Source organism: Boleophthalmus pectinirostris, unplaced genomic scaffold (genome assembly GCF_026225935.1).
Source record: "Boleophthalmus pectinirostris isolate CB_2022bp ecotype Guang Dong unplaced genomic scaffold, ASM2622593v1 HiC_scaffold_22, whole genome shotgun sequence".
NCBI lineage: Eukaryota > Metazoa > Chordata > Actinopteri > Gobiiformes > Gobiidae > Boleophthalmus > Boleophthalmus pectinirostris.
Genome location: NW_026571190.1, coordinates 28,568,002 through 28,582,793, shown reverse-complemented (window position 1 = coordinate 28,582,793; position 14,792 = coordinate 28,568,002). Strand labels below are relative to the sequence as shown.

The window sequence follows — 14,792 nt, the reverse complement described above, 5'->3', positions numbered from 1 at the left end:
GAGGGACCAGGTCTACAAATTAGCCCTGAGCTACACAGACTGCGGGTATCAGCGGCTACTTTAAAAGCAACACTGCTTTCTGTTCTGTCAATAAATAAGTAAATAAATAAACAAACAAAATCAGAATCAATCAGAATTCCAAAAACTACTACCATACATTTTAACTGTGGTAGCTGTGGTAGCAGACTCCACTTCTGGTTGTTATAACCTGAGTATACTTTCATCTTGAGTATTTCTAGGTACATAAACAACCACAGCTTACATGTGCACTGAATATAAATGGAACGCAGACATAGGGTAAACCACGCACCAGCTACACGTTAGCCACATGTTTATTAATATTACACATTTAATGTACAGTACTTATTTCCCATCGAGAGATCAGCTTATGTTTGTCAACCTCCCTAAATACACAATATATACACACATACATATATACTGTAGCCATGATTATGTCCAACTTTTATTTGAATAAGATATTTTTTTAGTTATTTCAGAACCTACCTAAACCTGGTCCTATATATTTTGCCACAGTCTTATGTACAAGACAAACTATATTTATTTTCAACATTTGTTTTGTGGTATTTTCTTCTTTACTTTTCATCTTCCTGTTTGGCCTCCTTCCCTGTCTCCTTTGCATCCTTTGCCTCCTCTACCTTCATCTCCTCAACCGTTTTACCCTCTTCTTCCTCCTCGTCATCCTCCACTGGCTCTCCTGTCATTCTCTCCAAGTCTGAGAGCCGATGTTTAAGAGCTGTCTCAGTGGACTCGTAATTCACCAGTATCTTTTTGATCTTGATCTGCATCAGCTCCATTGTACCGTACAGCTTATTAACTTTCTCCTCAAGCTCTTTAACTTCTGGCTTGATATTTGCAGGGTCCAAATCAATGAGACCGTCTTTCAAGAGAATCTGCCGCCCCTTTTCCTCCAGCATAGCCTTGGCGTCCGGATACTCTGTCAAGGACTCCATCAGGTCATCTTTGGATAAGCAAAAAAGATCGGAATACCCAATACTCCGAATATTAGCTGTTCTTCTATTTCCTGCTTTGCTTCCTTTAATATTGAGGATACTGATTTCACCAAAGTAGCTACCACTGCCCAATACAACAAACTGAGTCACACCATCATCAGCGACTACAGCCAGTTTCCCGTCTTTTATGATGTACATCTCACGTCCGATGTCGCCCTTCTTGCAGATGTAGTCGCCCGGGCTGAACACCTGGGGGCGCAGTTTTAGTACAAGTTCAATGAGTAGACCTGCCTCACAGTCTGCAAATATGCGAACTTTCTTCAGAGTGTCCATGTGAACCTGGATGGCGATCTCGGCTCTCAGTTTGTCAGGGAGGTACCTCAGGACTTCTCGCTCGTCCTGGGCTTTACCGTTGTTCCACAAATAGTCGAACCATTTTATGACACGCTCCTCCAGTTCTTTGCTCACCTTTCGTACCTGTAAGAAAGGCATAAAAATATTAGTTTTTGCCGTTTTTTTTTGTTTTTGTTTTTTTGTTTTTTCACTTTAAACATACATTATATAATTTTTCTGGTGGATGGATGATACTTGCTTATGTCCATGGAGATGTTATTGCTAGATTGTTCCACAGTGTGGCATTTCAATTTTGCATTTGTTAAATTACACATGTTGTATTGTTAAAAAAACAACAACCTGGAACCACATTCATTCATTCTTGAGATTCACTGACCCAAAGGTTGCCAGTGCGATCCCAACTCCAAAAGATAAATACTGCCATTCTGTCCTTGGGCAAGACACTTAACTCACCACCCCCCAGACTCTGCATACTCTGAATGTGTGTGTGTGAATGTGTGAGTGGTTCCTTGACATAAAGGACTTCGAGTATCTTGAAGGTGGAAAAGCGCTGTATAAAAATGTGACCATTTACCACCACAGGGCTTACACCTCCACAGATTTAACCTGTGGCATGGTTTGGAGGCCCCATCTTCTTGTCTCCATTGAAAAAGAAAAGTTTAATCCCATACAGTGAAACATTATTGACAAAACCGTAGCATCTACATGAAGACAGGCTGGTAGTCTGACCTCCTCTAGAAAATTTATATTGGACAGCATTTTATGTTCTGCATTTTTTTTCTGAGATGAACAGAAGTGTTTATCCTACACATGCAGTTATTTTGAAATATTTTGAAAGTTATCTGAATTAATTGGTCCATCTTTTTTGAAGGAGCCATATTACACTTTTCAGATTTTTCATATTACTATTTTCAGATTTTGACATTCTGATATTTTCTGATGTCATAATGTTTCCTCATCACAAACATACTTGGAGTTGTGTTGTTTCATCTTTAAAGGGACCGTTCAGAATTTTGGACATAGGACCTCATTTCCTAGTGAGCCAGAGTGTTGAAGACATATGGAGATGCTTTTTTAAATATTCCATCCAGTCCTTGTATTTACAGAGGTCGCTGGTGCTAGGCTAGTGCATGTCAATGGCCATAGTTATCCTGCCTCTAAAAACAGTCTTACCCACTCCACATAACACCCGAAGCAAATCTATTACTAAGCCAGACTGTCGATGTGATTGTCTGTGTTGATAGAATAATGTTTGAAATAAAACTAACTTTGCATCGTATGAATCATCGCATGTTGAGGGACTATTTTCTCATATATCAGTCCACCGCTGCCAAGCTTTCTATCAGGAAGTACAACTCGCTGCTGCTGCTCAGACATAAATCCTAATCTAAACTTATTCTATCGACACAGATATTCACGTAGACAGTCTGGCATAATAATAGATTTGCTTTGGGTGCTTTGTGAAGTGGGTAAGACTGTTTTTAGTGGCAGGATAACTATGGCCATTGACATGCACTAGCCTAGCACCAGCGACCTCTGCAAATACAAGGACTGGATGGAATATTTAAAAGCATCTTCACACGTCTCCAACACTCTGGCTCAGTCGGAAATGAGGTCTTATGTCCAAAATTCTGAACTGTCCCTTTAACACGCAAACTCTGCATATTTACACATATTGACATTTATTTCTAATTTGTGAAGAGCTTGGGAGATATTCTTATCTGTGTATATGCTTTAAGACTTCTTCTAATCTGTTTAACAAAATAACAAAGTACTTTTGTAGCAGGCGTTTGATAAACATACCTGCATGTAGTGCTTGATGTTGTCTATCCTGGACTGAAACTGGGCTTGGGCTGCATTCATATTGGAGATCATCGTGGCAATGTTTCCTACTATCGTGGCAAAGATGAGGACACCAACCAGGAAGTCCACCACGTGAAAGAGGAACTCAGAGTCCAGGGCTGGCGGTGGAGTTTCACCAATGGTTGTAAGAGTCAGTGTGGACCAGTATAAACTAAATGCATACTTCCTCATTGGCTGACCAAACTCTGGCTCTTCAGGATTGTCCAAAGCAGGATACACCCAGTCATCCGCCCCAAACCCTATGGACTTGGAGAAGGAGAAGTAGAGGCAGGCGTTCCAGTGGATAATAATAAGTATGTACATGATGAGGTTAGCAATGCGAAAGATGTTTGGATAGTTGGTTTTTGTTTCAGTCTTGGTGAAGAACTCCATCATGCGGCCTATTCGTAGCAGTTTGTTGATGCGGATTTCTGGGTAGTCTATTCCGTAGTACAGATACAAGATGTCAGTTGGGAGCATGGAGATCACGTCCAGGCGGAACTGGAAACTGGAGAAGTAGCGATCTTTGAGCAGCTGCTCGTTTTTCACTAGAAGGCCTTGCTCAAGATAACCTGCATTCATCAAAAAGGATCAATCATCACAATTACAATTTATGCAATAATCACATTTCCTACACCTTGATTTAAAATTACGATTGGTTTGCAAATTTACTAATCAGTCCATGCTTTAAAATTTTCCTTTAATTTTCCATCATGTTAAAGGAACTGTATGTACGATTTTGATTTAAAATTTCTTAAACTTGACCTATCTGTGTCCTCAGATTCGAGGTAAACATATCAAATATCGCATTTGCTGGTAACAATTTTAATGCTGATTTATTCTTAATTGCAAAAACATTTCACATGATTGCATTCATCTTGTATTTTTCCTGTCCCCAAAAATCCTCATCCTTTATCCTCCCATTCATCATTTCTGACTGTTCCATTGAACACCATCCAAACTCTGTGCACGAAAACAAACTAATCGAGATGGGAGTGGATTCATCTCTGGATTACAGATTACCTCACTAGGAGACTTTGGTATGTCTGACTGGGGGGCAGGATCTCTGACACTGCTGTCTGCAAAACCAGAACTCCACAGGGAACTGTACTGTCACCAGTTCTGTTTACCCTGTACACATCGACTACAACTCAAAGCTGTGTTACATGCAGAAGTCTGATGACAGCCATTATGGGGTACATCAGCAACAGTGACAAAGGGGAGTACAGGCAGTTTATTAACGACTTTGTGCTGTGGTACAGGACTAACCACCTTCAAGTGAACACTGTAAAAAACAGAGAGATGGTGGTGGACTTTAGGAGGAGCAGGCCACAGCTGCATAAATATTTGGGCCTACAGCTCGACCATAGACTGGACTGGTCTGACAATACAGATCTGCTGTACATAAAGGGACAGAGCAGGCTGTATTTTCTCAGAAGGCTGAGATCCTTTAACATTTGTCAGAGGCTCCTGCTGATGTTCTACCAGTCATCTACTAGCCATCTCCATTGTCTTCTTCAGCTCTGGTTTGCTGGGGAGAAAGCCTCAAGAAGAAGGACACTGGGCGGTTGGATTAGCTGGTGAGGAAGACATGATCTGTAGTGGGTGCAGAGCTCACATCACTCACATCTGTGGCTGAGAAGAGGGCCTTAAACAAGCTCCTGTCCATCCTGGATAATCCCCAGCACCCCCTGTACAGCACCATCACAGGACAGGAGAGTAGTTTTGGGGACAGGCTCTTGTCTCTGACCTGCTCTGTGCACAAACTCTGGAAGTGGTTCGTTCCACATGCCATAGGGCTATAATAACACTTCACTATAATTGAACTCATGTTATTGTTATTATGTTATTATTATCTATGTATTGTGCTGCCTGAAATGAATTTCCTTCAGGATAGTAAAGTGTTTCTAATCAAATCTAATCATTTATGTTATAATTTGATATTTTGCTTCTCATGATAATTAACAGAAAGCAGAAAGAGCCTCACACGAGTCTCAAATTTGGGTTGCCAATTCCAATGCTGAAATCCACTTTAAACCTTCAAGGACTCTCTGAGCTGAATCCTCACTGAACCGCAACACAGTGCAGCCATCCATTAATCAGTGTTTGTGAACTGTGGAGGTTCTGGGCTTTCACAGGAGACATGGCCTGTTCATATTCTGAGAATGAGAACAACTTTTCCTCCTCTTTCTGCATGTTAAAGGGCCCATATTCAGCTATATTCTAATGTTGTTTCCTCATTCAAAACATACCTGGAGTTGTGTTTCATTCACACTTGTTTAACACAATAATCCTGCATATTTAGGCTGAGTTCTTCTCTCAAACAGAAAACACTGTTTCAACTTGTGATGGCATGTGGTAATATAGGAAGTGCTCCACTGTGTTTTGAAACTCCATACACCTTCATTAGAATCATTTGAATAATTTCAGATCTGTAATTACCAATTTAAACAAATGTAAAAGGTAGCTGCTGTTAACTTGGAAACTACCACATGACATCACAAGGTGGAACAAGGCATTCTGAAGTTTGGAGATTACAGACTAGTAATAAATGATTATTCAAACATGTGGATGAAACAAAACACAACTCCAAACATGTATTTGATAAGGTAATATGCTATGAAAGCAGACTACTTATAGCCCCTTTGATTTTTTTTCTAACCTGTTCTGGTCCTGAAGAACATGTCAGCCAGGTAGATGAGGTCTGAGGAGTAGTCCAGTAGAACCCAGTAAAGGATGTAGTTGTGTTGTAACTCCTCAAAGCAGGCCCTGTGGCACAACAAGAGGTGGATGGAGACAAACCAGCATTAAACTTTCCCCGTCAGTCTGTAGACATGTGTTTGTTTGTTTTATTTAATTATAGCTCTGAGGTCTCAGTCTATTTGATTACATTTCCAACCTTATGAAAAAATTGCTTGAGAAAAATGAGACATTTTGCTTTGACATTTCATCACGCACCCAAGCAAAGAAAATTACTCTTAGCAGACACCAAATTAATTGCTGTTATCTCTTCCTCTGGTGTGTTGTGGTAAATCAATCAGAAATTATGATTCTTAGAAGTACCTGGTGCATAGTTCAGAAGTTAGTATTAGCTTAATAAGCTTACTTATTTCTAGTACTGATATAGTTTAACATTGTGTAAACATAGTTGCAATGTTTTATAGCTGTTTCCCAGTATTTTATCAGGTTAAAGTCAAATCTCCAGTTTGTGGAGGATACACAGTTTGCTTTTATCCACAATCTGTTATTATCTGTCTTGCATGTATTTGGTTACCGGGGTTTTTATAGCTAAAATGCATTAAAATACATGCATTTATACTGTGTTTGACTCTCCATAGGTCTGACGTGTAATTTGGCCTGGTGGCACCACCTTCTTGTCTGAATAGAGACAGATTATGACAATATTCATGGAAATACTCTCCTCTTCCTGGACCGGAAAAGTTACATTGTGCATCTCTAAAAAATCTAAATGTGTCATTCACTTTCAAAGCAGGGCTGGATAATATGAAAAAAAAAAAAAAAAAAAAAAAAAAAAGGAATCACATTTTTTTCTCATATTGATCAATTTCGATTTTTGATTTCATATTGTCAAAAACAAAATAAAAAAAACTGCTTTTTGTGATAACAGAACACTACAAATAACCCTCACTTTAACAACAACCACTTCTACTGCAATTTTTCTAACCACACTGTTCTCCTACATTTATAGCTGTTATTTTCCTCTAATGGTGTGACAAATATAGGACTGACACTTAACAGTATTGTATAAGCATGCGTTTAAGGCCGACATATCCAGTGCTCTTTTTATAATGAAACAACTCAACTGGACATCACCTTGCTATGATCATGGTCCAGTTGTACATGACTGGAAGTGTGATAATGAAAAGCCAGTTGTAATAGAGATTTCCTGCTGGGTTTATCACGAAGAGTTCCTTTGGCCTGGAAGTGGCACAAGAAAATAAGGAGTGTGAATAGCCAAAAACACCAGAGAATTGAGACTCAGAGTGCATTAAGTTCACATACATTTCTTTCTCCTTTTCTTTCTCTTTCTTCTCCTTCTCCTCCTTTTCTTTTAGCTCCTTTTCTTTGGCTTCTCTTTCCTCTTGCTCTTTTTTCTCTCGTTCCTTCTTTCTGTAACTCACAGTAAAGGCCCATATTATGCTATTTTCTGATCTGTTATTATGTTCCTCATGAAAAATATATCTGGAGTTTTGTTTTGTTTCATTCACACGTTTAACACACAAATCAATATTCAGTTCAAAACTCTCTGCTCCACCTTGTGATGTCATGTGGTAATATAGGAAGTGCTCCACTGTATTTTTAAACTCTATATTCACTTTTGATCATTTCAGACCTGGAATTGTCAATCTCTGCTGAACTAAAGGTAAAAGGTAGCTGTTACCTTGAAAACTACCACTTCATGACATCACAATGTGCACAAACAGAGCATTTTAAGCTTTGGAGATGTAGGGAGAGTAATAAAAATGTTACTCAAACATGTGTGAATGAAACAAAATACAACATCAGGTATGTTTTTTTATGAGTTGGCAACATTACAACATGGCCAAACGGTCACAAGTGTAATTTTTGTGTTATACAGGACCTTTAAAGGTGCACTGTGTTTTGGCATTACTCTTGTCTATCCCCATGGAGACCAGTGAGTGACAGAAGCGGGCCAGGTTACATGTCATATCTGTGGAGAGGCCACGCTGATCATAGTAAGAATGCATGTTTTTCACTGTATTATTCAGCAATAAAACCATAATGAAATAAATGAAGACTGTGGAACATTACAGACAAAGCAATAGCATCTCCATGGAGACAAACAGGTAGTGGACCCTCCAATGTTACATAGTGCACCATTAAATTTGACAGTGTATCCACCTTTAAGCATAAGCAATTTCACAAATAAAAATAAAAACTTTACTCTTTCTTTTCTTTTTTGTCCTTTTTTTTCTTTTTCTTTTTCTCCCTGTAAAAGACAGGATAAAACATTCAAGCACAAATTGACATTTAACATCAGTGAATACCGCCTCTCCTCCGTTGTACCTACTCTTCATTGTTGTTGCAGTTGTTCATATTGAGTAAGCCAAAGGAACCATTGAGCTCAGTCCTGAAAACAAAAGGAATTCTATCTACATTACTTTTTTTTTTTCCATTAAAGGTGTAATATAGTCTGAAAATGTTCTCACAAATCGTCATCTTCTTCACTGCACTCTTCATCTGAGGTGAGAGGTGCGGGGATGGGCAGGAGAAGAGAGCTTGGGGTTGCCATGACAGCTGATCTGATATCACAAATGAAAAGAAAATAATGCTGTGTTTGAGAATGTACTCATAAATGTACTTCCATTTTTTCACAGTTAATAATAGCCTTTGATACTGTGTATTGCAGTAAACTGGTATTCAAGATCATTATAATAATAAGTTATTTAGAATTTATCTTATCATTAAACAGTATAAAACATTTCTAGCCTATAAAATGTGCATTATTTTAGGCTAAAGGATTGTGTTTCATGTTTCTATGGTTACCACTATATTGCTAATTTGTATTTATATATTTTTATTATTTTCTTAATTGTTACAGCTTATAGATTTGGTAAGTTTGTGAAATAGCAATTATTTTATTTTAACTTCGCATACATTTATATAATTATGCCTTATTTGATACCAGTCTCTTGCTATATTTACCACTTATTTTTAATTTATTATTACCATTTATATGTTTGTTTTTTGCTATAATCATATGTTATATTGTGATGTGTGAGCTACTGTGTCCAAATAGTTTCCCTTGTGGGTCAATAGTTTGTCAAAGTCTAATCCAGAACTATTTATGGAAAGGAAAAATATCTTTAAAATATTTTCTGCTCTAAAATGCCTTAAATACACTTCTGCACGCGAGGCAGCCTATATTTCATAAAATCTAATCTAAGTGTTAATTAGACATTGCCACACAGTGTGATTCTAATGAGCTCACCTTGTTCTCTTGTTTAACGCACGGTGACATCCATTTGCTGCTCTCTCTCGTGAGAAATATCAAATCCATCTGTTTGCAGCCATAATTGCACTAATCATTTTTGTCGTATTTCATAATCAGGCTCCACAAGTATCACGTATCCACCGCGCGTCTCCCTTCTGTGTCATGCTGTCGTATTAGTGACCCTGATAGGGATTTTTGGATTACAGACCGATGGGAAAATTAAAGTACATTGTCCTAATTTACTCATACAGTAGGCCCCGTGTTCAGCTTCTTCAAAGTGCTTAATTAATCTATATTGAAACCAGACAAGTGGAAACCATTTCGTGTCCCGTTTTATTTGAGACAATTTGTAATTTTCCTGCCCATCTGCGGAACAGTTCAGGGGCTTTAATGAACCACAGGCTCCTCCTGCGGAGTCAGCACTTTCGCTCCATCCCAGGCTGATCCTATTAGTCCGGCCCCATGGCTGATTTGGGATCAGTTGTTTAATTGAAATCTTAACAGCAGTCAGTGGTAAAAGTGGACCGAGCTTCTGTGGTGCAGTGGCTCCCCCTGTGGGCTGATATTAATAACTTATTTACTAGTAGTTTCTTCTCTTGTTTTATGACGGTCTGTTTAATATTCATGAGGATGTGTATGTGGCTGTTAGGAACGGATTTATAAATAAGAATAATTAATAATAGCAAAAAATCTTTATTCATGAAATAAAGAAAACACTGGTGGCAAACCTTTTCTTTACAAAAATACAAACAACAGGCTAATATTTTTTTCTCATAGACTTTCTAATTGTTGCCTGCTTAACATGCAGCACCTTTATATGTATTTAAATAGCATGTATCCAGCGCAGGCAACACAAAACATAACACAATTATGCGATAGGAACCAGACCAGGATCTGCATCAGCTGCGATTGGAGCGTCCACTGCCGGGACCACATCTACAGGGGCCACGTCCACAGGGGCCACGTCCACAGGAGCTACATCCACTGGAGCTACATCTACAGGAGCGACATCAACTGCACCGGTGTCCACGGGGACCACCTCCACCGGGGCGTCCACCACCACCGGGACTTCCACCACCACCGGGACATCCACCACAACCGGCTCCAGTGGGGCTGGGTCAGCGGGGCGGGGTCAGCGGGGCGGGGTCAGCGGGGGCAGGGTCGGCAGGGGCGGGGTCCGCAGCGGCGGGCTCAGCCTCAGCAGCTTCTGCCTCCTCCACCTCCTCCTGTTCATCGGAGTTCACAGGGGCACCACCAGCAGCAGCTGCTTTGGGGGCAGCCCCCTCCTGGATTCAAGTAGAACAAAATATGTCAACATAAAGCATATGCATTCCTGCTCAAACATTATAAATGACAGAGCAGGTTAATTATAAGGAGATTTTTACTGCAAGCTCAAGGCTGGATGTCTGACGTTAATCTGTCTCTCGTGTTGTGCTTCCCACCCACTCTGTCTGCTTACTAAGGACTCTCTAAGTGAGACCTTTTGAAAGCACTTTTTATGATTATTGTAAAATCAGATAATTACACCTTTAGCCTATGTTTTCACAGAAACCTGTTGAGGAAAGGAAAATAACAGAGAAGTATGAGGCACCTTATTTAACCTACATGAAGGCCGGTATAGAGGAACAGCGATGATTTTGAGGGTTAATGGCTGTTGTGAAATGTAGTAAAAGACGTCGTTTTCACAGTAGTATATAAGTAACATTTAAGTATCACACACCTCTGCCTCCTCCTCAGACACTTCCTCTGCAGGGGCTGCTGCGGCCGCGGGGGCTGCATCCACCTGTACACAGAGACCACTCACTGTACAGCAGCAGCACAAGATCACTGAGAGGGGACTACACTGAACTAACCTGTACCAGTGGAGCTCTGGCAGCTGGATCAGCCTGGAAATGTTCATAATTCAGTTCAGTTGTTTTGATATGAAATATGATTCATGAACAGTGTTATGGTACAGTTAAAATAACTCACAGGTGCATCTCCCGGGAGGAAGGGATTCACCACCCCCTGCAAACACACAGAAACAGTAATGGTTATTGACCAACATTATCAGTTAGCTCATTACTGCTCTGTAAAGAGGGAGAACTAGCCTGTTGCTGATACATCCTGTACATCTCCATCCAGCGCAGGGCTTCATTAGCATGGGCCGCTACCTGCTAAAGAAATACCAGACAGTTCCAGACATACTTCTCAGTAAAACCAATTACTGTGTGGCTCTGATAGTCCTATTACTGTTGTAGACGCAGACAGTCTCAGACATGTCATGGCTCACCCAGACTATGTTACTCTAAGTTTATACAGTGTGTTTGTTTACCTCATTACTTTCACTCGCCGGAGCCTGAATACCAAAGAACAGAAATAAAGGGGTCACTTTGTGCACTGACCATAAGAAAAAATGTTTACATACATAAAGATAGCTGAGTCAACAAACCAAATAAGTTATTGGACTTACAGGAGCAGCTCTGGCAGCGACCAGCAGACACGCAATCACCACCAAGATCATTCTGAAAGCCTAAGAGAATATAAAAATAAGATTTTAGCAATACTTTATTTGATATGCAGTCTAATTTACCTAAGCACAACATTCAGACAGCAAACACATGTTTCATATGCACTATTAATTAAGAGAACCATCAACTTGTAAACTGTTGTAGTATTTATAAAACCATAAAGATAGAAATTCTAAAATTCTATTAAAAAAAAGTCTTACCTGTTGTGTGCAGGAGGGAAAACAGAAGATGTGTCGGCGTTGGTAGCTAATCTATTCCATCTCCTTCAAGGATGCCATTTATATCCCAGAACATCCTTTGACAGCCAATCACATGAGGCGCACATGGCTGTTTGAAGAAATGCCCCTCACTTCAAAAGTGAAAGGGAGGCATGCATAAGGCCCCTCTTACACTTAATTACATGCTGCAGGTTGGCTTAGCATACATGGCCCTCTTTATTGCCCTAAACCAAACAAAGCGGTTAGCGCTGACACAAGCACATGCCTCTGGTGATAAGTGCGGATTAAAAGTTAACCCAAAAATTGGTCTAATGATAATAGGATGTTAATGACAGGAAGGTCCTGAGGCAGCACAGAGTGACATCTTGTATCGTCTCACATGACTCATGTCTCGTCCATGTCACTGAGTGCAGACAGGCTCCTGGATGATTGACACAAGCTCCATAAACACTCTCAGTTATGAGTTTTTTCTTTTCTTTTTGGGTGATTGCCATCATCATCATCATCATTGTTTCTGTGTTTGATTTGCCTCTCAGTCATATCTATATCCAACCTGCTGAGCGCGTGGATTTCACTCAAGTGGGTTTCTTCCCTCCCTTTAGATAAACATTTGTTTGCTAACTGAAAGTATATACTTCAAGGAAAAGTTGTAATTGGCTTATAATTGATTTTCAAAACTTCGAGTGTTATTCCAATTTGGGTTAATTTAGGCATCTTCATATTTCTTAGTGATGTGATGTTTGTGAACAAGTCAGCTCTTCTGAGTGGTGTGATGTTTCAAAAGAACTGAATCTTTTTATTTCTAGTTTTATGCATTTTTATCCTGATTGACACTGAACCAACACAAGAGCCAGCACAGAGACAGAGGAGGCAACATGTGAGGGCTTTGTGCACAAAAATATATTTGGCATCTTAAAAACAGTTAGTTTTTTAAATTATTATTATTGTAATGTAATGTTTTATTTAGACTCTTCATCATTCCAAAGGGTAAACACACTTCGCTCTCAGTTTGAACCATTTTAAACAGATCTGAGCCTTGGTCATTTCTCTCTCTGTGATTAGTTTGTGGATAAAAAGAGTCTCACATTGGCTTCTGTCACATAAATAAATAGTAAAGAGTCAGTCTTTTGAAGTGAATTTATCCAAAAGAGTTGGATCCCATAAAAGAGCTGAAAGTCCCATCTCTAGTATTTCTTTAATGTCACCTATACTATGAAACTTTTGTCTCTGTGTAGATGTTATTGCTTTGTTTGGGATGTTATGGAGTATATAATTAAACCTTTCTATCTCCAAAACAGCTGGAAAAGAGCATACAGATTTCCACCTGCCCAAAAACGTAGTCCTCCTATAGCTGCACATCTCACCAGTGAGTTGTGTACAGTAGTATTTTGTGGTAAGATGGCTATGCAGTTTGGCTGAATATGAAGAAAATAAGTAAAGGGCAGTGGGCGTGAACCGGGGATTGGTGAAAACATGAGTTGTCTGCGCAATACAGTCTTAAATGCAGGAGACTTGCTACAAACATGCACAAACCACTCCATATACAGCTTTGAGTAGCAAAAATAGCAAGAGACTGGTGTCAAATAAGGCATAATTATATAATATATGGACAAGTACTTTACTTATGGACACGTAAAAAATGTATAAACCACAAATATAGTATTACAAATATATCTCATATCTCATATATATTCTGAATAATATGTTTCTTTTAGTGCAAGTTAGCTTTACTGTTAGCACTTTGACATATGGTTTTGCTGAGTCATACTTTGTTATAACCTAAAAATGTACTTTTGTTTACTCTTACTGTCAGGACCGTCATCCTTTCTTCAACTGGTTTTGTGAAAAGATGCCAAGAGCTCAACCTCCAATCCACAGACGTATGCACACCAAAAAGACACTCCACGCCATGTGGTAGATCAACTTTAATCTTTTACATTTTATCATCATTTTATTCTAAAAAAAGACAAATGGTTGTAAGCACACTGAGACCATAACTGCCAGGACCATGAGAGTTCAGTGACATGACATCATTGCATTGCTAACGGTCAGTGTAACAAAACATTAGCTTTAAAAAAGAAAAAACTGAAAGTTTGTGTTAGTCCCGTAGACTGTAAATATAAATGGGCATAGCTAACCCACTAGCCACGGCGTTCCAAAGTGGAAGTGAGCCAGGGGACACTTCCTGCTCCATCTGTTCCAAGTGACACTGAAAAACTATCACCTCTCTGTAACTGCTGCAGTGAAGCTCGACATTTTGCTCTTAAAATGTTCGTGTTAACCCTCTCTACATGATCCCGCTGTTTTATTTCAATATTTTGTTTGTAAATAAATTCCTATTCTTTATATGGACCTGACTCCAGATTCTTTCGCCCTTGTAACCGCTGGACTTGAGAGTTTAGTTTGACTGGAGTCGAACACTGTGGGTGACGTCACACTCAGTTAGTCCACTTATTAGTCTATGGTTAGACCTATCTTGGTCATGTATTTGATTTTAGAGAATTTAGACCTTTTGATCTTTCACTATTGTAAGACACACTATTGTCAACTTCTTTCTTACAGTCTCTTGCTGCTGTCTATGTGTATAAGTATCAACACTGAAATGGAGTTCAACAGTGACCAATCGCTCAGGTTTTGGGAGTAAATTTTACATCCATTTTTTTCTTCACATATGTTGAGCTTAGAACATTAAAACAGTATTTGTACTAGACAAACTGGGAAATTTAAAACCTGAAAACTATTTATTGCTTGGTTTGTGGAATAGTACCTGTGGTAAATATTTATCATACATTAACAAGTGTCAAGTGTCAATCTGTGGAAATAAAGTACAAAAGTACAGTAAGTAGTGGTGAGTTCTAAAACAGAATACTTCTACTTCATCAACACCAAAAATTCCTATCAAAATGCTGGAACAATTTAT

The 14,792-nt window shown here is 39.2% G+C and overlaps 1 protein-coding gene and 1 long non-coding RNA gene across 2 annotated transcripts; both read right to left on the bottom strand.

Annotated features, from left to right (window-relative positions):
* Positions 1 to 593: 593 nt before the first annotated feature.
* On the bottom strand, positions 594 to 8,442 carry cnga1a (cyclic nucleotide gated channel subunit alpha 1a). Its single transcript, XM_020930450.1, has 8 exons — positions 8,360 to 8,442; positions 8,221 to 8,280; positions 8,095 to 8,139; positions 7,191 to 7,298; positions 7,002 to 7,106; positions 5,830 to 5,936; positions 3,129 to 3,739; positions 594 to 1,448 (listed from the first exon to the last, which is right to left on the bottom strand). The coding sequence occupies exons 1-8, from the start codon at positions 8,440 to 8,442 to the stop codon at positions 594 to 596; spliced, it is 1,974 nt and encodes a 657-aa protein (XP_020786109.1).
* A 1,947-nt stretch (positions 8,443 to 10,389) lies between these two features.
* Positions 10,390 to 11,154, bottom strand: LOC110165330 (uncharacterized). The gene is made up of 4 exons (XR_008632819.1): positions 11,116 to 11,154; positions 10,998 to 11,030; positions 10,865 to 10,927; positions 10,390 to 10,430 (listed from the first exon to the last, which is right to left on the bottom strand). It is a non-coding gene; the product is annotated as an uncharacterized LOC110165330 (long non-coding RNA).
* Between the last annotated feature and the right edge of the window lie 3,638 nt (positions 11,155 to 14,792).